Source organism: Pongo abelii, chromosome 5, assembly GCF_028885655.2.
Source record: "Pongo abelii isolate AG06213 chromosome 5, NHGRI_mPonAbe1-v2.0_pri, whole genome shotgun sequence".
Lineage (NCBI taxonomy): Eukaryota > Metazoa > Chordata > Mammalia > Primates > Hominidae > Pongo > Pongo abelii.
In genome coordinates this window covers 113497700-113523724 of record NC_071990.2, presented here as the reverse complement: position 1 = coordinate 113523724, position 26025 = coordinate 113497700, and the positions used below count along the sequence as shown (strand labels likewise).

The window sequence follows — 26025 nt, the reverse complement described above, 5'->3', positions numbered from 1 at the left end:
GCGGGCAATCTTGGGTGTTATGGTCGTGAGGTAAAAACCAGATGCCGGATACAGTTCACTGTAGCTACCCCCAAGTGTTATGGGCCCGGAGAGAGGAGAGTAGCACTCTTGTGCGGGATACTGATTTCACGGAGGATGGTGAGCGAGAAACCACTATCTGAGGGGGATATCTGTGGTTCCATATGAATTTCAAAATAGTTTTATCTAGTTCTGTGAGGAGTCCCAGTGGTAGTTTAATAAAAATAGCATTGAAACTATAAATTGCTTTGGACAGTATGGCCATTTTAACAATATCGATTCTTCCTTTTCATGGGCATGGGATGTTTTTCCATTTGTTTCTGTCATCTCTGATTTCTTTCAACAGTGGTTTATAGTTCTCGTAGAGATCTTTCACCTCCCTTAGTTAGCTATATTCCTAGGTATTTTATTCTTTTTGTGGCAATTCTGAATGGGAGTTCATTCCTGATTTGGCTGTCAGCTTGACTCTTCTTGGTATATAAGAATACTAGTGATTTTTGTACATTTATTTTGTATCCTGAAATTTTGCCCAGTGTTAGGGAAGGGCAATGAGTCCCCTGAAATAAAGTTGTAGACATCAAAAGAGAATAAGGAGCGGAAAACAGCTATCTCCCTACTCCCAGTGAAGTTGGAAAGAGAAGGGAAATGACAATTCTGGGTCTCTCTAGAAAGGAAGTCAAAGGCAGATTCCAGAACATGCTCAGACCCCAGCCCTTTTGGGGCAGTTGTAATCTCAGAAGTGGCTGACTCAGTAAATCAGAAAAAATACAACCCTAAGAGACCTGAATAGTTCGAAAAGGAGTCATCATGAGAGTACAAGGATGACATATTGGAAATCACAGTCTGGGACCATGTAAATGTGGTGGAGGAAGAGGGGTACCAACTTCAGACTGTGTGTGAGAGACGGACCAAACAGCATAAACACGAACACATCCAATGCTTTATAAATTTATTTGCAAGAAAATATAAATTCTACAAATAAAAAATAAATCCAAAAGCAACCTTGAAAACAATTTTTGATGAATATGTGTTACTTAACATGGTTGATAAGAATTCTTATAAATCACAATAGTCCAATTATTGAGATGGGCAAAAGATACTTCCCATAAGCATATGAATCACCATTAACAATACATTTTGGTCAAAGTCCTTTGTCTTTGAAGAAACCTCATGTGGCTGTGTTTCAAAGAAAATAAAAATGAAAAACTTAGTTCTTTCCCAATACCAATTTGTCTCTCTGAAATTTCATGCCATATCAACAAAATAACTCACACTGGCTGTTTGATTTTTCTTCCTCCTCAGACATTATCAGGAATTACACAAAATAGCTTGAAATAATGAAAAAGATATTGTCTATCCACAAAAGCTAATATCTAGCTTACTTACAGTCTAATATTGCTCTATTGTTATTTACTATAAGACAAAGGCACAGTATTGTCTCTAATTACCACAGCTGTTTGAGATACAATTATCCGCATCTACAGACTAGAAAACTGAGGCTTAGAGTACTTAATGACATCCCTAAAGACCCCAGTTACCTAGCTACAAATTCTACAAAATTTACCCCAAAAATCCAAATATTGTTTTGCTACAAAGTCTACAAAATCTACTTTAAAAATTTACCAAGTCTTTGCACTATAGCACATTATCTCTTCCTCAATCATGCTGACTCTTTCTCAGGCCAAAATTCTCTTTCACCTCTTAGAAAGCTTCTAGGAAGGGTTGATTTTCTCATGGGCAGATGGTCAGGACGTTGCCACTCTCCCCTTCTCCCAAGAGCTCAAGACAGAAGAATGGACGCAAAGGCTCCAAAGAGAAGAAACCGTCATGTGTATAGATGAGGACATTATTGTCAACATCAAAAAACTGGATTTTTTCTAAGTCAACATCCAGGAAAATTCCCACACGGCGAAGGCCAGGGCTTGCAGGAATTCTCTCCAGATCGGTGTTAGCATGGATTGCTCCTGCCTTCATGCTAATGATCCAGAAGCCATGCTCAGGGGATAAATCACTGCTCTTTCTGTCAGCCGACTCCTTGCAGACGCCCAGGGACCATGACTTCACCTCTCCCACTTCAACCTCCCAGTAATGTTGGCCAGAGGAGAAGTGGGGAGTACCCAGGACACAGGTCAGCCTGGGATCTTTTGTCAGGTCGTGGTGGATCTTCCCACACTGAGCGCTTCTTAGATCACTGGAGAAGACAAGGAGGGAGCTGGCAGTGGCTGCATCCAAGGTCACATCCTCCCGAAAATGCCGGAGCTCCTCCCTCATGTCCACACTTTCCTCAAATTGGTTACCGTGGAGCTTGGTGATGAGTGCTAGGGCTCTCACGTGCCATTCCTCAAAAGGAGGTGCCTTCACCACCTCTCGACACAAGGGGCACATCAAGCAAAAATCATGGTTTTCTAGCATCCAATTCTGGATGCAATTAAAACAGAAAACGTGTTTACAAGAGAGAGAAATGGGACAGGAGAAAAAATTCAGGCAAACTGGACAGGACAACTCTGCTTGCAGGTATTGGGCCATGGCTCCTAAGGGTTACTCCTTAGCCGTGAAACTGAAATGATCCTTTATTGACTTCTGGAAGCACTTGGGAGCCCTCAGTACACAATCCACTCTTCAATAGTCTAAATCCAAGATTAAATAATACAAATTAATATATAAGTTATTGGCATACATAAATGAATTATATTATTTAATAAATAATAATAAATTTATTAACTAAGAAATTAAGAATAACAAAAAATAAATAATATTTCTGTTTGTGTATGAAAGTGACACTGAATTGCTAGAGAATCACAGTAATGTAGTCATGGTGATAAAAATGATTTCAAAACTCTTCAAACTCTAGATAATCACAAGACAGAAATAGGACAGTGGAAACATTCTTTTCAGACAGTGCAGCTTACCTAGTCTGAAGACTTCCAGGTGATGTGTTGGCTGCTCTGGCCAAAGTTTCTCCTAATGGGGGCTGAATTCAAGTGGGTCTTTAATAGAATCTCAGTATAGTCTCCACTCAGTATTTCTTTGTAGATCACCTGCAATGCAGGAAAAAGAATTTTCATGTCTAAATTCAATCATGAAAATAAAGCCAATTCTACATTACTCATCACAGAAAAGTGACTCTAAGGAATCCTCAGAATTTCCAGCAAAATTACCACATGTGAGTAAAGCCAGCAATATCCACTGCAATATGAGATGTCCATAGAAGAATCAAGTTTAAGGAGAAAGTGTTATTAGATGAAATGCTTTAAAGCACTCTAAGAAGACTAATTAAGGCTTGAATTAATGTGAATATAAATATCATAGTCATCAACTTCTCCAAAATAATCATGCCTGAATACAAACCAAAAAGATGTTCCAGACAAGGAAGATGCCCTCCAGTTACCCCAACTGCTCCCAAAGCTTGAGAGCCTCTGGTACTCCCAGAGGACTTCCCACCATGGCTGTCATTCTTTGAGTGAGCTGTCTCTGACATGCTGGGCACAGCATATTGGACCAGGCTAGACCCATGACCCAAAGACAGCCTCGCAAAGCTGGACGGCACCTTTGAGATGATGTGAACAGAGGACTGTTCTCAAATAGGAGACTGCACTGAGCAGTAACTAGCAGAACTTCTTACCAAGAACCCACAAATCACACATTTACTGGTGACAGTAGTAACAGAATGAGGGACAGAAAGAGGAGCAACATCAACATTACCAGAGAGAGGAAGTGATGAACACAGCTGAGTCCAGCCTAAGACTGAGTTACTAGAACTGTCCTACATCCCAGAACACATTCTCTAATCTCGTTCCAACAAATACTTATTGAGCCCCTTCTGTGCTCTTGGCCTCAACTGGACTCTGGAAACACCAACGTGTGGAATAAACAGGGTATCTGCCCACATAAAACTTTGTCTTCCAAGTCCTGATCAGCATTCCAATCTCATGGTGTCTGGCTGGCGGACAACCAGAGATTACCTCTTTCTTAAATTCTGTTATCTCTTTCAATTTAATGGGAAATTTAACATGGTGCTGGAAATCTAATTGCCTAACCCACCTTGGAATGTATCTAAGAAAACAATTTTACAAAAAAAAAAAAAAAATGCTACACTTATTCACAAGTTATTCATTTCAGTGTTAACTACCATCGCAAATGATCAGGAACAATCGAATTATCTAACAATAATAAAATGATTCCACTAATTATGACACAACTACTAGAAGTGGTCAAGTATATTTAAGTGAAAACCCGAAGCGAAGTGTTTTTTTTTTTTTTTTTTTTTGAGACGGAGTCTTGCTCTGTCGCCCAGGCTGGGGGTGCAGTGGCTCCATCTCGGCTCACTGCAACCTCTGCCTCCCGGGTTCAAGCAATTCTCCTGCCTCGGCCTCCTGAGTAGCTGGGATTACAAGCATGTGCCACCACGTCCGGCTAAGTTTTGTATTTTTAGTAGAGACGGGGTTTCACCATGTTGGACAGGCTGGTCTCTTGACCTCGTGATCCACCCACCTCAGCCTCCCAAAGCACAGGCGCGAACCATGGCGCCCGGCCGAAAACCCACAAATCTTTTAAGAAATGTTGGAAAATAAAAAGAAACCATTTTAAAACAGCAAATCCATTGTAGTTGAAAACACATACAAATACAAGTTCATGCAGAGAGTGACCTGAGGTTCATATGTAAAACTTTAAATGGCAAAGTTATATTTAAAGGTGAAGAAAGCTCCCTGGCACGGGGAAAAAACTAGTTCTTTCTCCTCTAAAATAAATAGTTAAAGGCATTCGAAAACACCAGTTTGTAGCCAAACACAGAATAGGACATTGGAAATAGCTTAAACAGAAGGTGTAACTTACCTTGACCTGGAGACTTCCAACAGAATTCTGAAAGATCCGAAGCCTGCGTCTCTACCTCTACAGACCTCTGCTCCTCTCAGAGTTTCCGCACAGAGACACCGGCGTTTTCATACTGCCTGGAAAACATTGTCCAACCAATCAGAGTCGGAGGCTCCGCCCCAAAGGTTGTACCACCCTAATCTGAGTAAACTCATCAACCCACCCTTCCGTTTATGATGATGACATTAAAGCACGCTTCAAATTATATAGTAAAAAAATTCAAAATTTCTTAATAACTCCTTGAATTAGAGTGAATCTCCTGCCATCTGCTCTTGTCTCTAATTTCAGAACTCAACTTTAAAAAGCAAAATGTGTTGGAGATCAAATACAGAAATGCACTGTTGAAACCTAATCACCTCATGACTAATGTAATCATTGGTGTTCCCATTCCTGGTAGAATCATGAGTGGACAGGATCTACAACAGTTTTCATGTCCTTCGACTCAACAATTCTACTCTTAGGGGTACTTACTGGACAGGATAAGAAAGATGGCAGCTAGGCAAGGCTATTGTCCTGTAATTATTAATAATTCCATTTTTTACTCTCAAAAGTGTTCTTGGATGAACGGTAAATTTTATGGTGTCTGTATCCAGAGCAGAAGGAGCAGTAAAAGTCACAACAGAGGAAAGCTAAGACAAAAACTTCCAAAAAGGGATTTGGAGGGTGAATGAAGTCCCATTGTAGAGAGGATCGCTGGAATATACGTTTTCCCCAAGAGAGACTGCATTCTAAATAACCCCTCCTTTCTCAGGCTTCCTGTTCTGCAAGGCCCAACACACAGCTTACACAGCTTTTACTTCATTTTTACCTAGTGCTATCTCCATTTCTGTGAGTTAAATACTTGCAGGAGCAGGTCTCAAGCGTTGTTGGGGGTTTTTTTGTTTTGTTTTTTTGACACAATCTCGCTCTGCCTCCCAGGTCGGAGTGCAGTGGCTCGATCTCGGCTCATTGCAACCTCCACCTCCCAGGTTCAAGCGATTCTTGTGCCTCAGACTCCCTGGTGGCTGGGATTACAGGAGGCCAAGGTGGGCAGATCATGTAAGGTTAGGAGCTCAAACTTTTTAAATTGTAATCTCAAAACCCTTTAAACTTGAGATTTTCATCTCAAGAATCCTTACATTCTCTTTTTTAATTATTCAAAAATGTCATTTTATTTTTTCTTTCATTTTATTCTGAAATAATTTTAGACACAGAAAATTTGTAGAAATAGGAAAAAGAGATATATTCTTTACCCAGATTTATCATTTGTTTTTTAATTGTCTGATGTATGTATACACTGTGAAATGATTAAATCAAGCCAATTAACATACCTGTCACTTCACATACTTATCATGTGGTCATGAAAATATTCAAAATCTATTATCTTAGCAATTTTTAGGTGTGCTATACATTATCATTAGTTATATCCACCATGATGTACAATGGATCTCCAAAGTGTATTCCTTCTATCTACCTGAAAATTTTGTACCTTTTAACCAACATCTCCCCATTTCAGTCTTCTTTCTATCCCAGTGCCCGGTAGCCACCATTCTACTCCATGCTTCCATGAGTTCAATTTTTTATATTTTTTTCCATTCCACATATAGGTGAAATCCTGCAGCATTTGCCTTTTGGTGCCAGCTTATTTCACTCAACATAATGTCCTCCAGGTTCCATGTTGTTGAAAATGATAGAATTTCTTAAGACTCGATAGTATTCCATCCTGTACATGTACCATTTTTTCTTTATGTATTCATCTATTGAGGAATATCCTGATTCTTTATGCATTCATCAGTTGATGAATATAGGTTGATTCTATATCTTGGCCACTGTGAATAATGCTGTTAGGAACATAGGAGAGCAGATATCTCTTCAATGTACTGATTTTCTTTTCTTTGGATATATATCCAGAAGTAGAATTGCTAGATGACATAGTAGCTCTATTTTTAGTTCTTTGAAGAACCCCCATACTAGTTTTCATAATAGTTGTGCTAATTTACATTGCCACCAATGTTGTACGAGGTTTCTCTTTTCTTCCTGTCTTTGTCAGCATTTGTTATCTCTTCTCTTTTTTATTTATTTATTTTTTTCTCATGCCTGTAATCCCAGCACTTTGGGAGGCCAAGGCGGGTGAATCGCGAGGTTAGGAGTTCAAGACAAGCATGGCCAAGATACTAAAACCCCGTTTCTACTAAAAATTAAAAAATTAGCAAGGTGTGGTGGCAAGCACCTGTAATTCCAGCTACTCGTGAGGCTGAGGCAGAGAATTGCTTGAACCTAGGAGGCGGAGGTTGCACTGAGCCGAGGTCGCGCCACTGCACTCCAGCCTGGGCGACAGAGCAAGACTCCGTCTCAAAAAAAAAAAAAAAAAAAAATTCTTACAGGTGTAAGGTGATATCATTTGCACTCTTATACATAAATGAGAACTCCAAAAAGCTTTTTGTTCATATGAATTATATTTCTTCATATTTACAATATTAGAAATTCAAACTGAGAATTTTTTAAAGCTCTATTTAATTAATTAAAATAAAACCATTACATGTTAACATAAATAATATAATTTTATTTGAACAAATAACTATTTTCTAAAACAAAAACAATTACCTAGAAGAGTTCCATTGTTTTGAATGTTTGCAAACCTCTGTAATTTTTGCTTAATAAAAGACATCTGGATTCTTACGTCCACTTTTGCTGAACCTGTTGTGATATGTTGCTTTGATTTAAATATGTGAAAAAAAATGTGGCTTCCCCACAGATGTTTAGTTGGAAAAGGAAAGATTCTGCAGACTCACTAAAAGTGTCTCAGGGGCTTCCAGGACCTCTCTAACCTATTCAAAGATCATTGCCCTACTACAAATTCTATAACTCTAAGTGACAGCAGCAGGTCTTAGTTCCTTGGTAACCAAAAACTCTAATGATGCATCCAGCCATCTTTTTGTTTGGCTTCTGCCATCTCAAAACTAATACATATGATATGGCTAAATATGGAACATTTTCTCTCCTTTTTCCAATAATGATGAGGCTTTTTTCACTTTTTCATTTAATTTACTTAACTGCAGTGATGATTCCAAATCAAGTTTTTCTCTATCACTGAATAACACCTACTCGGCCCTCAACAAATGTTGATAATAACAAAAAACATCATTCCTTATTGACTCTTACATTTTTCAGCCAGCTCTGACTGTGGCTGGACCATACACTGACTTCGTGCTACTAAGCTTTCGTCTGCCAGGAGAAATATTTTTTTTCCCAGAAATACTCACTTTGATTCCCAGATTCTCCATTACTACATGAATACTGAATTCAGAGAGAAGAACCATTTTTTTAAATTTTCAAGTGCTGGAAATATTGGAAGCCGCTTATCTATGATATCTTAATGCTCTCATGGAAACATATCAAAAATGTGCATGAACATTTTTTTAATTTTTAAAATAATTTTTAATTATCATTAATGCTTCCATGAGTTAAGATTAAATCACAAATTAATTTTGTCTCCATAGCTTCGTGATTAAAAAAGGAATCAACTTTCACACATGCTAATTAGATAAGATGAAGCCACTAGTGGGGAGGAGGGAATAATCAGATCTATCAGGAATCTAAGATACTTACAAGTGGATGATATGTTTGCACAAAACACAGTTTGCATTTTTCAAAAGGCAGCAGCTGTAGTGGGGCAGCTTTTCACAATTAGCTTCCATCCCCTGGTGTGGGACAGGTGCTGGCTTGCAACCTCGTCTTCTCTCCAACCCATGTCCTCTCCTCTCTACTGCCTGGTTGTACATTAAAAGGGACCCTTCTGTCTATCTCAAAGAAGATACAGGGCACCTCTCTGAATTATTAATGCCATCAAAGCCTGCTAATGGAGTTCCCTGGCTCTTCTCTTCCAAAGGAGCTGTGTTTTGCAGATCTGCTGAATTTCATGAAGAGAATATTTTTGGCACTTAGGATATGTGGAGCGCTCCACTTCCACACTTGTTTTAGAGTACAGACTACAGTAAAAACCAGAGATAAGATGATTAGACTCCATAGTTACATATTTGATAACATGTAGTTCCTACTCTAGTTCTATTAATGAACCCCTTTTATTTTTGTTCCTCTAAAATTTTTGTCAGACATATTAAGAAAAAAATTGAATAATGTTCGCGCATTTTATGCACATGGTGTGCTTATAGCTGTATAAGAACCGACAACAGATTTCCACATCTACAGCATGTTATCTGCAAGAATAGTTTGCTCTCACCTAAGTCCCTGTGTAACTTTCAACGACCATAAGCCACTGTGGAATAAATGAGTAGTGCTCAGTTACCCCAAGTGGGCCCACCCTTCTTTCACTGGTAGGTCCCAGACCCGAAGCAGGGGCCAGAGTGGGACAGTGTGAATCCAAGGGAATTTCAGGAGTGCAAGAATATGGACACACAGGTGACCATGCCACTTGAGCTCTTTACTTTTGTGGTTTCTAGAGCCAAATATAAGTGTTTTCAGATTACGCATACATTCTCTCCTCTAGTTTAGGGCTTTCAGAATATTTTTGTTTGAATGAGGAAGTGTGAATCAAAATAAGCTTCCTTTCCACCCAGTTATCTGGCATTCAATATGTTATCAAATTCATACCAACTATGAATCTCTCAAAATGGCTGGAGCCCCATCCCTACTCCAGGATGCAAGATGCATCGAGGCAAGCTGTCTACAGTCAGTCCCACCTGGGAGCATCAGCCCCTGGGGTTTGGGAGCTCTGGACACAAGCAGAGATCCAGCCTCGTGGTTACTTCCTCCTTCAACTGATTGATCCTCATTGGTGGTTGCCCATTACTGTCCAGATAAGGACCCAAATCCCTAACAGGTATCCTGACCTTGGCCCTGCTCCTCTCCAGCCTCGTCTTCTGAAATCCAGACACAAAGCCTCCTTTCACTCCTTTCTGGTGCCCCTCCTAATCCAGGACAGGTGGATTCTCTCTGATTGGAACCATCCCCAGCCGGCCACCCAACTAACACCTACTCATCTTTCAGATATATCTGGGGCATTAGTTCCTCAGAAGAGTATTCCCAGAGCCTTCAAACTAGATGAGAAACCCCTGTGATGTCCTCTCCCAGATCCCTCATCCTTCCTCCATGGAAGTTATCAGAATGTTAGTTACTATTTATTCATCACTTGAGTAATCTGTGGCTCCCTCACATTAATAGATAACACCTATTGAGCATGTTATATGTGCCAGGTTTTTATTCAAGTACTTCATATGGTTTTTATTATTAAATCCTCTTAGCTCTATGAGGTAGGTGCTATTCTCATCTTAATCTCTTGGATAATGAATTTAAGGCTTGTGCCACCCCCAGTCTGTGTGATCTTGATGTGTTACTAACACCTGTCTGGATTGCCTACCTCTGGCCATCTTTCACATGAGATGGAAATAAACTTCTCTCTTGCTTAAACCAGTGTATTTTATACTTTTTCTAGTGTGTGCATTCAATCCAATCAAAGTTTAATTAAAACAGGTGCTAACCTAATTCCTTTACCTTCATGGAACTATGAATCTATGCTATTTTGACAGTCATAGCAACTCATCGGACTTCATCCATGAACCTGGAAATCCGGAATCACAAATCCCATCTTCATTTTCCACTATATCTTTTTTTTTTTTTTTTTTTTTTTTTTTTTTTTTTTTTTTTTTTGACAGGGTCTCTCTCTGTTGCCCAGGCTGGAGTGCAGTGGTGCAATCTCAGCTCACTGCAGCCTCGATCTCCCGGGCTCAAGAGATCCCCCACCTCAGCCTCCCAAGTAGCTGGGACTACAGTTGTGTGCCACAACACCCAGCTAGTTTTTACTTATTTTCTGTAGAGACAGAGTCTTACCCAGGCTGGTCTCAAACTCCTAGGCTCAAGCAATCCTCTCACCTCAGCCTCTCCAGGTACTGGGATTAGAGGCATAAGCCACCATGCCTGGTTCATATCTTGTATTTTACTGATAGTTTACATCCTAACTGAAGAGACAGATACCATTCATTAGAACTACCATACCACTATTTTTTTTTTCTTTTCTTTCTTTTTTGAGACAGAGTCTCACTCTGTCACCCAGGCTGGAGTGCAGTGGCGCAATCTCGGCTCACTGCCACCACTGCCTCTCAGGTTCAAGTGATTCTCATGCCTCAGCCTCCAAAATAGCTGGGACTACAGGCACGTGCCACCACACCCAGCTAATATTTGTATTTTTAGTAGAGACAGGGTTTCACCATGTTGGCCGGGCTGGTCTCAAACTCCTGGCCTCAAGCAATCTGCCTGCCTTGGCCTCCCAAAGTGCTGGGATTACAGCACGATGAGCCACTGTGCCTGATCTTTTGCTCTCCTTTTAAATGTCCTTGTCAGTACTTGTCTGCCTGACTAGGTCTTCAGCTTTTAACAAATTCTATTAGTGAGTTCCCTAGCATAATATTATTGCAAAACAAGGAAAGATAATAACTAATTAGCAGAGTCAGCACAGTCCTGTGAACTCAGTATAGAGAGTCAAATCTTTCAATTATGCAGTGAAATGTTTCAATTAACTATCATCTAAACATAACACATGATCTTAGTAGCATGCTGCCCATTGTCAGGACGTTAGGCAAAATAAACTAATCAAAATAAATACTCTTCTTCAGAAGTTACCAGGAAAGCCAGCAACACCCAAGAGCACCTGAACATCTACTGAGCGTCTACTATCTTTGAGGTACTCCGTTAAGTACTAGGATCCCTTCCAGAAAAAAATCATGGAATGACACAACCGATGCCCTTCATGTTATAGCGTGATGAAGGGAGATAAGACCAGTACATGAGAAGGGAAATAATGTTGTGAAGTACACAAGACTGTCTACAGTATGTTGCAGTGGACTGCTGGTTACATATATACGTTTTTAATCACGTCTATGTATATATAACAAAGGAGAATGTATTTTGACTTGTTTCAGACATTCTCTTTCCAGAACCTCTATACAAGTAAAGATTATTTCTTAAAATCATCAAAGACTTTTCAAACCAGTGTTAATGAACCTATCCTACATGAATGGATTCAAGATAATTGCTGTAGCTTTACTTTTCTAACCAAGCCTTCCTCCCATCCTAACACCATTCCAATTACCCATCACCATAACTGTCCTACAGGAAGTGTCCAACAAGTATTATGCATTGATAATTTGCAATGAGTTTATTTCTTCATGTATTCTTACCACAAATAATACACTACTATACCCCTGCATCCCATGTCCCTACAATATTTGGGGCAATTTCCTAAGTAATAGATATAAAATAGATGAGCAAGCTAAGTATAGTTCCTGAACTTGCAGACTAGTGAATGTTAGACACAAGTAAACTAGCAAATGTAACGTGTTCTGTAAATGTTATGGTAGGGAAAACACATCGTGCTATAGAGCAGATGAAAGAGTGCTTCGCACAAGCTTGAAAGGGTCAGGATAGGTATTAAGAGAAAATGGAATCAGGCCTGCTCCTCCTTACATGACAAAAATTAGCCCCAAATTCAATCATGTATCAAATCTCTCCATTAGTAGACGTAAATGTTCTCCTCACTCTTTCAATTTTATCTATCATAGCAGGCAGCTGAGGTGGACTAAACCAGACCCAATTACGTAAAATCCTCGCATACTCCTCAATCACCCACATAGGCTGAATAATAGCAGTACTACCATATAATCCAAACATCACTATTTTTAACCTAGCTATTCACATTATCCTGACGACTACCGCATTCCTAGTACTCAACTTAAACTCTAGCACCACAATCCTGTTGCTATCTCGCACCTGAAACAAACTAACATGAATAGTACCTATAATCCCATCCACCGTACTGTCCCTGGGAGGCCCACCCCCACTAACCGGCTTCCTACCCAAACGAATTATCATCGAAGAATTCACAAAAAACAATAGCCTTATTGTTCCCACTGCCATAGCCATTATCACCCTCCTCAACCTCTATTTTTACATGCACCTAATCTACTCCACCTCAATTACACTATTCCCCATATCCAATAACGTAAAAATAAAATGACAATTCGAAAACACAAAACCCACCGCCCTCCTCCCCGCACTCATTGTCCTCACCACCTTACTTCTACCCATCTCCCCCCTCATACTGGCCATCTCATAGAAATTTAGGTTAAACATAGACCAAGAGCCTTCAAAGCCCTCAGTAAGTTACAAGACTTAATTTCTGCAACTCTAAGGACTGCAAAACCCTACTCTGCATGAACTGAAAGCAAACCAGCCACTTTAATTAAGCTAAGCCCTTACTAGACCAGTGGGACTTGAACCCACAAATATTTAGTTAACAGCTGAATACCCTAATCAATTGGCTTCAATCTACTTCTCCCGCCGCAAGGAAAAAAAGGCGGGAGAAGCCCCGGCAGATTTGAAGCTGCTTCTTCGAATTTGCAATTCAACATGATAATCACCTCAGGGCTGCTAAAAAGAGGTTTAGCCTCTGTCTTTAGATTTACAGTCTAATGCCTTGCTCAGCCATTCTACCTTCTACCCCGCCCCTCCCCCCGCCCACTGATGTTCGCCGACCGCTGATTGTTCTCCACAAACCACAAAGACATTGGAACACTGTATTTATTATTCGGCTCATGAGCTGGAGTCCTGGGCACAGCCCTAAGTCTCCTTATTCGGGCTGACTTAGGCCAACCCGGCAACCTCCTAGGTAATGATCACATCTATAACGTCATCGTCACAGCCCATGCATTCGTAATAATCTTTTTCATGGTAATACCCATTATAACTGGGGGCTTTGGCAATTGGCTAGTCCCCTTAATAATTGGCGCCCCCGACATAGCATTTCCCCGCATAAATAATATAAGCTTCTGACTCCTCCCTCCCTCCTTCCTACTACTGCTCGCATCCTCTGTAGTAGAAGTCGGTGCCGGAACAGGCTGGACAGTCTACCCTCCCTTAGCAGGAAACTACTCTCATCCAGGGGCCTCTGCAGACCTAACCATTTTCTCCTTACACTTAGCAGGTATCTCCTCTATTCTAGGAGTTATTAACTTTATTACTACAATTATTAATATAAAACCCCCTGTCATATCTCAATACCAAACACCCCTCTTCGTCTGATCGGTCTTAATCACAGCTGTCCTACTCCTCCTCTCCATTCCAGTCCTAGCTGCTGGCATTACCATACTATTAACAGACCTCAACCTTAATACCACCTTTTTTGACCAAGCAAGAGGAGGGGACCCTATCCTGTGCCAACACCTGTTTTGATTCTTTGGTCACCCCAAAGTCTATATTCTCATCCTACCAGGCCTCGGAATGATTTCCCACATTGTAACATATTACTCAGGAAAAAAAGAACCATTCGGTTACATGGGTATAGTCTGAGCCATAATATCAATTGGTTTCCTAGGTTTCATTGTATGAGCCCACCATATATTTACAGTAGGGATAGATGTAGATACACGAGCCTACTTCACTTCCGCTACTATAATTATCGCCATTCCCACTGGCGTCAAAGTATTTAGTTGGCTCGCTACACTCCACGGAAGTAACACCAAACGATCTGCTGCAGGGCTCTGAGCCCTAGGTTTTATTCTCCTCTTCACTGTAGGCGGCCTTCCCGGTATTGTACTAGCAAACTCATCATTAGATATTGTACTACATGACACATACTACGTTGTAGCTCACTTTCACTACGTTTTATCAATAGGGGCTGTATTCGCCATCATAGGGGGTTTTATCCACTGATTCCCCCTATTCTCAGGTGATACTCTAGACCAAACCTATGCCAAAATCCATTTTGCTGTCATATTTGTTGCCGTAAATCTAACCTTCTTCCCACAGCCCTTTCTTGTCCTGTCTGGAATACCCCGACGTTACTCCCACTACCCTGATGCATATACCACATGAAATATTCTGTCATCTGTAGGCTCATTCATCTCCCTAACAGCAGTAATACTAATAATTTTTATAATTTGGGAAGCCGTCACCTCAAAACGAAAAGTTCTAATAATTGAACAACCCTCCACCAACCTGGAATGGTTATATGGATGCCCTCCACCCTACCATACGTTTGAAGAACCTATCTACATGAAACCTAGGCAAAAAAGGAAGGAATCGAACCTCCTAAAGCTGGTTTCAAGCCAGCCCCATAACCTCCATGACTTTTTCAAAAAGATATTAGAAAAACCATTTCATAACTTTGTCGAAGTTAAATTACAGGTTAAACCCCGTATATCTTAATGGCACATGCAGCGCAAGTAGGTCTGCAAGACGCTGCATCTCCTGTAATAGAAGAATTAATCATCTTTCATGACCATGCCCTCATAATTACCTTTCTCATCTGCTTCCTAGTCCTATACGCCCTTTTCCTAACACTCACAACAAAACTAACACTAACATCTCAGATGCCCAAGAAATCGAAACTGTCTGAACAATCCTGCCCGCTATCATCTTAGTTCTAATTGCCCTCCCATCCTTACGTATCCTTTATATAACAGACGAAATCAACAACCCCTCCTTTACAATTAAATCAATCGGACATCAATGATATTGAACCTACGAATATACCGACTATGGCGGATTAATCTTCAATTCCTACATACTCCCACCGCTATTGCTAGAACCAGGTGACCTTCGACCCCTTGACGTTGATAGCCAGGTAGTCCTTCCACTTGAAGCCCCGTTCGTATGATAATTACATCACAAGACGTTTTACACTCATGAACTGTCCCCACATTAGGCCTAAAAACAGATGCAATCCAAACCACATTTACTGCTACACGGCCAGGAGCATACTATGGCCAATGGTCAGAAATCTGCGGAGTTAACCACGGTTTCATGCCTATCGTCCTAGAATTAATTCCCCTAAAAATCTTCGAAATAGGACCCGTATTCACTTTATAACCCGCCTTTCACTCCCTCTCCAGAGTTCACTGTAAAGCTAACCCAGCATTAACCTTTTAAGTTAAAGACCGAGAGAATCATTATCTCTTTACAGAGAAATGCCGCAGCTAAACACCACTGTATGACCTACTATCATCACCTCAATACTCCTCACATTATTTCTCATCACCTAACTAAGAATACTAAACACACATTATCATCTGCCTGCCCCACCAAAATTTATTAAAATAAAAAACTACAATAAGCCCTGAGAACCATAATGAACGAAAATTTATTCGCTTCATTCATTACCCCTACAGTACTAGGTCTACCCGCCGCAGTACCAATCACCCTATTTCCCCCCTTATTGATCCCAACCTCCAAGTACCTCATCAACAACCGACTAATCACCACTCAACAATGACTAATTCAACTTATCTTAAAACAGATAATAACGATACATAACACTAAGGGACGAACCTGGTCCCTTATACTAATTTCCCTGATTATTTTTATTGCCACAACCAATCTACACGGACTCTTGTCCCACTCATTTACACCAACTACCCAACTATCTATAAACCTAGCCATGGCAATCCCCCTATGAGCAGGCACAGTGACCACAGGCTTCCGCTTTAAAACCAAAAATATTAGGGTGGTTCCTTGGGTGACCTCTGGGACTGAGAAATGGAAAGGGGCTATTCCTAGTTTTATTGCTAAGGCTGTTGTGATTATTAATGACGAGTATTGGTTGGTGGCGTTGGTTATGGTTCATTGTCCAGAGAGTACGTTGTTGGAGAGGACGGCTATTAGAAGGATTATGGATGCTGTTGCTTGTGTAAGAAAATATTTAATAACGGGTTCTGTAGAGCTGGGTTTCTTTTTTTCGTTAAGATTGGAATAAAGGCCAGTATGTTTATTTCTAAACCTACTCAGGTAAAAAATCAGTGTGAACTTAGCGTTGCAATGAATGTACCTGCGAAGACGGTGGAGTAGATGATGGGTTGGGCTAGGGGATTAATTAGTACGGGAAGGAGATAACCAACATTTTCGGGGTATGGGCCCGATAGCTTATGTAGCTGACCTTACTTTAGGATAGGGTGTGACAGGTGGCACGGAGAATTTTGGATTCTCAGGGATGGGTTCAATTCCTATGGTCCTAGAAATGAGGGGATTTAAACCCCTATTATTTACTCTATCAAAGTAACTCTTTTGTCAGACATATTTCTTAAGTTTGGGGGGGAATGCTGGCGATTGTAGTAGGTATAGAGATGTGTCATATGAGTAGTGTCAGAGTAAGTGGTAGGAGGTTTTTTCATGGGAGGTGTATGAGTTGATCATAGCGGAATCGGGGATATGCTGTTCGAATTCATAAAAATAGGGATGTTAGGAGTAGGGTTTTAATGATGAAATATGTTGTGTAGAGTTCTGGGGAGTGAATGTTGTATACTGTTCCTAGGAAGATTGTAGCGGTGAGGGCGTTTATTATAATAATGTTTATATATTCGGCTATGAAGAATAGGGCGAATGGGCCTGCAGCATATTCAATGTTAAAACCTGAGACTACTTCAGATTCTCCTTCAGTGAGGTCGAAGGGGGTTCGATTGGTTTCCGCTAGTGTGGAGATAAATCATATTATAGCTAAGGGTGATGATGGCAGGAGTAATCAGAGATGTTCTTGTGTTGTGATGAGAGTACAGAGGTTAAATGAACCGCTTAGTAGTAGTACTGATAATAGAATGATGGCTAGGGTGACTTTGTATGAGATTGTTTGGGTTACTGCTCGTAATGCACCGATTAAGGCGTAGTTTGAGTTTGATGCTCATCCTGATCAAAGGATGGAGTAGACGGCTAGGCTGGATGTGGCCAGGATAAATAGGAGGCCTAGGTTAAGGTTAACCAGGGGGTTAGGTATAGGGAGGGGGGCTCATAATAGGAGGGCGATGGTGAGGGCTAAGGTTGGGGCCGTGATGTAGAGGGTGATGGTAGATGTGGAGGGTTTTAGGGGTTCTTTGGCGAAGAGTTTTATAGCGTCAGCAAAAGGTTGTAGTAGTCCGTAGGGGCCTACAATGTTGGGTCCTTTACGTAGTTGTATATAACCTAGGACTTTTCGTTCGGTTAGCATTGGGAATGCTATGGCAATTAGAATAGGTGCAATAAGAAGTAGGAGGTTGGCTATGGGCATGTTGTTAAGAAGAGGAATTGAACCTCTGATTATAAAGTTTTAAATTTTATGCAATTGCCGGGCTCTGCCATCTTAACAAACTCGGTTCTTGAGTAAGTGTAGGCACAGTATTAAATGGAGATAATATCATTTATGGCGGGGAGGCGCTTTGTGAAGTAGGCCTTATTTCTCTTGTCCTTTCGTACAGGGAGGAATGTAGAATAGATAGAAACCGACCTGGATTGCTCCGGTCTGAACTCAGATCACGTAGGACTTTAATCGTTGAACAAACGAATCTTTAATAGAGGCTGCACCATCGGGATGTTACCTGATCTAACATCGAGGTCGTAAACCCTCTTGTTGATATGGACTCTAGAATAGGATTGCGCTGTTATCCCTAGGGTAACTTGTTCCGTTGGTCAAATTATTGGATCAATTTCACGCGGTAACTCGTTTTGACTGGTGAAGTCTCAGCATATGTTGCTCGGAGGTTGGGTTATGCTCCGAGGTCGCCCCAACCAAAATTTTTAATGCAGGTTTAGTGGTTTAGAGCCTGTGGGTTTATTGGGTGTTGTTTGCATTAGTAAATTGAAGCTCCATAGGGTCTTCTCGTCTTGTTTTATTATGCCCGCCTCTTCACGGGCAGGTCAATTTCACTGGTTGAAAGTAAGAGACAGCTGAACCTTCGTGAAGCCATTCAAACAAGTCCCTATTTAAGGAATGAGTGATTATGCTACCTTTGCTCGTCCAGAATATTGAACGTCGGTGCAATTAATAACGGGATGGGGCAGGAATCAAAGACAGATACTGCGACATAGGGTGCTCCGGGGCCAGCGTTTCACAATGCTATCGCGTGCCCACCCCCCACATAAAAATACCAGATGCATGGAGAGCTCCCGTGACTGGTTAATAGGGTGATAGACCCGTGATCCATCGTGATGCCTTATTTAAGGGGAACGTGTGGGCGATCTTGGGTGTTATGGTCGTGAGGTAAAAACCAGATGCCGGATACAGTTCACTGTAGCTACCCCCAACTGTTATGGGCCCGGAGAGAGGAGAGTAGCACTCTTGTGCGGGATATTGATTTCACGGAGGATGGTGAGGGAGAAACAACTATCTGAGGGGGATATTCGTGGTTCCACATGAATTTCAAAATAGTTTTATCTAGTTCTGTGAGGAGTCTCAATGGTAGTTTAATAGAAATAGCATTGAAACTATAAATTGCTTTGGACAGTATGGCCATTTTAACAATATCGATTCTTCCTTTTCATGAGCATGGGATGTTTTTCCATTTGTTTCTGTCATCTCTGATTTCTTTCAACAGTGGTTTATAGTTCTCGTAGAGATCTTTCACCTCCCTTAGTTAGCTATATTCCTAGGTATTTTATTCTTTTTGTGGCAATTCTGAATGGGAGTTCATTCCTGATTTGGCTGTCAGCTTGACTCTTCTTGGTATATAAGAATACTAGTGATTTTTGTACATTTATTTCGTATCCTGAAATTTTGCCCAGTGTTAGGGAAGGGCAATGAGTCCCCTGAAATAAAGTTGTAGACATCAAAAGAGAATAAGGAGCGGAAAACGGCTATCTCCCTACTCCCAGTGAAGTTGGAAAGAGAAGGGAAATGACAATTCTGGGTCTCTCTAGAAAGGAAGTCAAAGGCAGATTCCAGAACATGCTCAGACCCCAGCCCTTTTGGGGCAGTTGTAATCTCAGAAGTGGCTGACTCAGTAAATCAGAAAAAGTACAATCCTAAGAGACTTGAATAGTTCGAAAAGGAGCCATCATGAGAGTACAAGGATGACATATTGGAAATCACAGTCTGGGACCATGTAGATGTGGTGGAGGAAGAGGGGTACCAACTTCAGACTGTGTGTGAGAGACGGACCAAACAGCATAAACACGAACACATCCAATGCTTTATAAATTTATTTGCAAGAAAATATAAATTCTACAAATAAAAAATAAATCCAAAAGCAACCTTGAAAACAATTTTTGATGAATATGTGTTACTTAACATGGTTGATAAGAATTCTTATATATCACAATAGTCCAATTATTGAGATGGGCAAATGACACTTCCCATAAGAATATGAATCACCATTAACAATACATTTTGGTCAAAGTTCTTTGTCTTTCAAGAGACCTTATGTGGCTGTGTTTCAAAGAAAATAAAAATGAAAAACTTAGTTCTTTCCCAATACCAATTTGTCTCTCTGAAATTTCATGCCGTATCAACAAAACAACTCACACTGGCTGTTTAATTTTTCTTCCTCCTCAGATGTTATCAGGAATTAAACAAAACAGCCTGAAATAATGAAAAAGATATCGTCTATCCACAAAACCTAATATCTAGCTTACTTACAATCTAATATTGCTCTATTTGTTATTCACTATAAGACAAAGGCATAGTATTGTCTCTGATTACCACAGCTGTTTGACTGAGATACAATTATCTGCATCTACAGACTAGAAAACTGAGGCTTAGAATACTTAATGACATCCCTAAAGACCCCAGTGACCTAGCTACAAATTCTACAAAATTTACCCCAAAAATCCAAAAATTGTTTTGCTACAAAGTCTACAAAATCTACTTTAAAAATTTACCAACTCTTTGCACTATAGCACATTATCTCTTCCTCAATCATGCTGACCTTTCTCAGGCCAAAATTCTCTTTCACCTCTTAGAAAGCTTCTAGGAAGGGTTGATTTTCTCATGGGCAGATGGTCAGGACATTGCCACTCTCCCCTTCTCCCAAGAGCTCAAGACAGAAGAATGGACGCAAAGGCTCCAAAGAGGAGAAACCATCGTGTGTATAGATGAGGACATTATTGTCAACATCAAAAAACTGGATTTCTTCAAAGTCAACATCCAGGAAAATTCCCACACGGCGAAGGCCAGGGCTTGCAGGAATTCTCTCCAGATCGGTGTTAGCATGGATTGCTCCTGCCTTCATGCTAATGATCCAGAAGCCATGCTCAGGGGATAAATCACTGCTCTTTCTGTCAGCCGACTCCTTGCAGACGCCCAGGGACCATGACTTCACCTCTCCCACTTCAACCTCCCAGTAATGTTGGCCGGAGGAGAAGCGGGGAGTACCCAGGACACAGGTCAGCCTGGGATCTTTTGTCAGGTCGTGGTGGATCTTCCCACACTGAGCGCTTCTTAGATCATTGGAGAAGACAAGGACGGAGCTGGCAGTGGCTGCATCCAGGGTCACATCCTCCCGAAAATGCCGGAGCTCCTTCCTCACGTGCAGACGTTGCTCAAGTCGGTTATCCTGGTGCTTGGTGATAAGTACTATGGCTCTCACTTGCCATTCTTCCAAAGGAGGTGCCTTCACCACGTCTCGACACAAGGGGCACGTCGCTCTAAAATGGTTTTCCAGCATCCAATTCTGGATGCAATCAAAGCAGAAAACGTGTCCACATGAGAGAGAAACAGGACAGGAGAAAAAATTCAGGCAAACCGGACAGGACAACTCTGCTTGCAGGTAATGGGCCATGGCTCCTAAGGGTTACTCCTTAGCCGTGAAACTGAAATGATCCTTTATTGGCTTCTGGAAGCACTTGGGAGTCCTCAGTACACAATCCACTCTTCAATAGTCTAAATCCAAGATTAAATAATACAAATTAATATATGTTATTGGCATACATAAATGAATTATATTATTTAATAAATAATAATAAATTTATTAACTAAGAAATTAAGAATAACAAAAAATAAATAATATTTCTGTTGTTTGTGTATGAAAGTGACACTAAATTGCTAGAGAATCACAGTAATGTAGTCATGGTGATAAAAATGATTTCAAAACTCTTCAAACTCTAGATAATCACAAGACAGAAATAGGACAGTGGAAACTTTCTTTTCAGACAGTGCAGCTTACCTAGTCTGAAGACTTCCAGGTGATGTGTTGGCTGCTCTGGCCAAAGTTTCTCCTAATGGGGGCTGAATTCAAGTGGGTCTTTAATAGAATCTCAGTATAGTCTCCACTCAGTATTTCTTTGTAGATCACCTGCAATGCAGGAAAAAGAATTCTCATGTCTAAATTCAATCATGAAAATAAAGCCAATTCTACATTAATCATCACAGAAAAGTGACTCTAAGGAATCCTCAGAATTTCCAGGAAAATTACCACATGTGAGTAAAGCCAGCAAAATCCACTGCAAAATGAGATGCCCATAGAAGAATCAAGTTTAAGGAGAAAGTGTTATTAGATGAAATGCTTTAAAGCACTCTAAGAAAACTAATTAAGGCTTGAATTAATGTGAATAAAAATATCATAGTCATCAACTTCTCCAAAATAATCATGCCTGAATACAAACCAAAAAGATGTTCCAGACAAGGAAGATGCCCTCCAGTTACCCCAACTGCTCCCAAAGCTTGAGAGCCTCTGGTGCTCCCAGAGGACTTCCCACCATGGCTGTCATTCTTTGAATGTGCTATCTCTGACATGCTGGGCACAGCATACTGGACCAGGCTAGACCCATGACCCAAAGACAGCCTCGCAAAGCTGGACAGCACCTTTGAGATGATGTGAACAGAGGACTGTTCTCCAATAAGAGCCTGCACTGAGCAGTAACTAGCAGAACTTCTTACCAAGAACCCACAAATCACACATTCAGTGGTGACAGTAGTAACAGAATGAGGGACAGAAAGAGGAGCAGCATCAACATTACCAGAGAGAGGAAGTGATGAACACCGCTGAGGCCAGCCTAAGACTGAGTTACTAGAACTGTCCTACATCCCAGAACACATTCTCTAATCTCTTTCCAACAAATACTTATTGAGCCCCTTCTGTGCTCTTGGCCTCAACTGGACTCTGGAAACACAAACGTGTGGAATAAACAGGGTATCTGCCCACATAAAACTTTGTCTTCCAAGTCCTGATCAGCATTCCAATCTCATGGTGTCTGGCTGGCGGACAACCAGAGATTACCTCTTTCTTAAATTGTTATCTCTTTCAATTTAATGGGAAATTTAACATGGTGCTGGAAATCTAATTGCCTAACCCACCTTGGAATGTATCTAAGAAAACAATTTTACAAAAGAAAAAAAAATGCTACACTTATTCACAAGTTATTCATTTCAGTGTTAACTACCATCGCAAATGATCAGGAACAATCGAATTATCTAACAATAATAAAATGATTCAGCTAATTATGACACAACTACTAAAAGTGGTCAAGTATATTTAAGTGAAAACCCGAAGCGAAGTCTTTTTTTTTTTTTTTTTTTGAGACGGAGTCTTGCTCTGTCTCCCAGGCTGGGGGTGCGGTGGCTCCATCTCGGCTCACTGCAACCTCTGCCTCCCGGGTTCAAGCAATTCTCCTGCCTCGGCCTCCTGAGTAGCTGGGATTACAAGCATGTGCCACCACGTCCGGCTAAGTTTTGTATTTTTAGTAGAGACGGGGTTTCACCATGTTGGACAGGCTGGTCTCTTGACCTCGTGATCCACCCACCTCAGCCTCCCAAAGCGCAGGCGCGAACCATGGCGCCCGGCCGAAAACCCACAAATCTTTTAGGAAATGTTGGAAAATAAAAAGAAACCATTTTAAAACAGCAAATCCATTGTAGTTGAAAACACATACAAATACAAGTTCATGCAGAGAGTGACCTGAGGTTCATATGTAAAACTTTAAATGGCAAAGTTATAGTTAAAGGTGAAGAAAGCTCCCTGGCACGGGGAAAAAACTAGTTCTTTCTCCTCTAAAATAAATAGTTAAAGGCATTCGAAAACACCAGTTTGTAGCCAAACACAGAATAGGACATTGGAAATAGCTTAAACAGAAGGTATAACTTACCTTGACTTGGAGACTTCCAGCAGAATTCTGAAAGATCCGAAGCCTGCGTCTCTACCTCTACAGACCTCTGCTCCTCTCAGAGTTTCCGCACAGAGACACCGGCGTTTTCATACTGCCTGGAAAACATTGTCCAACCAATCAGAGTCGGAGGCTCCGCCCCAAAGGTTGTACCACCCTAATCTGAGTAAACTCATCAACCCACCCTTCCGTTTATGATGATGACATTAAAGCACGCTTCAAATTATATAGTAAAAAAAAATTCAAAATTTCTTAATAACTCCTTGAATTAGAGTGAATCTACTGCCATCTGCTCTTGTCTCTAAATTCAGAACTCAACTTTAAAAAGCAAAATGTGTTGGAGATCAAATACAGAAATGCACTGTTGAAACCTAATCACCTCATGGCTAATGTAATCATTGGTGTTCCCATTCCTGATAGAATCATCAGTGGACAGGATCTACAACAGTTTTCATGTCCTTCGACTCAACAATTCTACTCTTAGGGGTACTTACTGGACAGGATAAGAAAGATGGCAGCTAGGCAAGGCTATTGTCCTGTAATTATTAATAATTCCATTTTTTACTCTCAAAAGTGTTCTTGGATGAACGGTAAATTTTATGGTGTCTGTATACTGAGCAGAAGGAGCAGTAAAAGTCACAAGAGAGGAAAGCTAAGACAAAAACTTCCAAAAAGGGATTTGGAGAGTGAATGAAGTCCCATTGTAGAGAGGATCGCTGGAATATACGTTTTCCCCAAGAGAGACTGCATTCTAAATAACCTCTCCTTTCTCAGGCTTCCTGTTCTGCAAGGCCCAACACACAGCTTACACAGCTTTTACTTCATTTTTACCTGGTGCTATCTCCATTTCTGTGAGTTGAATACTTGCAGGAGCAGGTCTCAAGCGTTGTTGGGGTTTTTTTTGTTTTGTTTTTTTGACACAATCTCGCTCTGCCTCCCACGTCGGAGTGCAGTGGCTCAATCTCGGCTCATTGCAACCTCCACCTCCCAGGTTCAAGCGATTCTTGTGCCTCAGCCTCCCTGGTAGCTGGGATTACAGGAGGCCAAGGTGGGCAGATCACATAAGGTTAGGAGCTCAAACTTTTTAAATTGTAATCTCAAGACCCTTTAAACTTGAGATTTTCATCTCAAGAATCCTTACATTCTCTTTTTTAATTATTCAAAAATGTCATTTTATTTTTTCTTTCATTTTATTCTGAAAGAATTTTAGACACCGAAAATTTCTAGGAATAGGAAAAAGAGATATATTCTTTACCCAGATTTACCATTTGTTTTTTAATTGTCTGATGTGTGTATACACTGTGAAATGATTAAATCAAGCCAATTAACATACCTGTCACTTCACATACTTATCATTTTGTCCTGAACATATTCAAAACCTACTATCTGAGCAATTTTTAGGTGTGCTATACATTATCATTAGTTATATCCACCATGATGCACAATGGATCTCCAAAGTGTATTCCTTCTATCTACCTGAAAATTTTGTACCTTTTAACCAATATCTCCCCATTTCAGTCTTCTTTCTATCCCTGTGCCCGGTAGCCACCATTCTACTCCATCCTTCCATGAGTTCAATTTTTTTTATTTTTTTCCATTCCACATATAGGTGAAATCATGCAGCATTTGCCTTTCGGTGCCAGCTTAATAACACTCAACATAATATCCTCCAGGTTCCATGTTGTTGAAAATGATAGAATTTCTTAAGACTCGATAGCATTCCATCGTGTACATGTACCATGTTTTCTTTATGTATTCATCTATTGAGGAATATCCTGATTCTTTATGCATTCATCAGTTGATGAATATAGGTTGATTCTATATCTTGGCTACTGTGAATAATGCTGTTAGGAACATAGGAGAGCAGATATCTCTTCAATGTACTGATTTGCTTTTCTTTGGATATATATCCAGAAGTAGAATTGCTAGATCACATAGTAGCTCTATTTTTAGTTCTTTGAAGAACCCCCATACTAGTTTTCATAATAGCTGTGCTAATTTACATTCCCACCAATGGTGTACGAGGTTTCTCTCTTCTTCCTATCTTTGCCAGCATTTGTTATCTCTTCTCTTTTTTATTTATTTATTTTTTCTCATGCCTGTAATCCCAGCACTTTGGGAGGCCAAGGCGGGTGAATCACGAGGTTAGGAGTTCAAGTCAAGCCTGGCCAAGATGCTAAAACCCCGTTTCTACCAAAAATTAAAAAATTAGCAAGGCGTGGTGGCAGCCACCTGTAATTCCAGCTACTCGTGAGGCTGAGGCAGAGAATTGCTTGAACCTAGGAGGCGGAGGTTGCACTGAGCCGA

At 40.6% G+C, this 26025-nt stretch overlaps 2 protein-coding genes and 2 pseudogenes across 2 annotated transcripts; 1 reads left to right on the top strand and 3 right to left on the bottom strand.

Annotated features, from left to right (window-relative positions):
- Window positions 1-951: 951 nt before the first annotated feature.
- Window positions 952-23778, bottom strand: LOC112133907 (ret finger protein-like 4B). The gene is made up of 3 exons (XM_063724956.1): window positions 23701-23778; window positions 2928-3056; window positions 952-2645 (listed from the first exon to the last, which is right to left on the bottom strand). Exon 3 carries the CDS (start codon window positions 2542-2544, stop codon window positions 1750-1752), a length of 795 nt encoding a protein of 264 aa, XP_063581026.1. The 5' UTR covers window positions 2545-2645; window positions 2928-3056; window positions 23701-23778; the 3' UTR covers window positions 952-1749.
- LOC129060032 (cytochrome c oxidase subunit 2-like) lies at window positions 13659-15875 on the top strand (annotated as a pseudogene).
- LOC129059827 (NADH-ubiquinone oxidoreductase chain 1-like) lies at window positions 16751-17914 on the bottom strand (annotated as a pseudogene).
- On the bottom strand, window positions 19807-23779 carry LOC100442278 (ret finger protein-like 4B). Its single transcript, XM_009242168.3, has 3 exons — window positions 23701-23779; window positions 21783-21911; window positions 19807-21499 (listed from the first exon to the last, which is right to left on the bottom strand). Exon 3 carries the CDS (start codon window positions 21396-21398, stop codon window positions 20607-20609), a length of 792 nt encoding a protein of 263 aa, XP_009240443.3. The 5' UTR covers window positions 21399-21499; window positions 21783-21911; window positions 23701-23779; the 3' UTR covers window positions 19807-20606.
- Between the last annotated feature and the right edge of the window lie 2246 nt (window positions 23780-26025).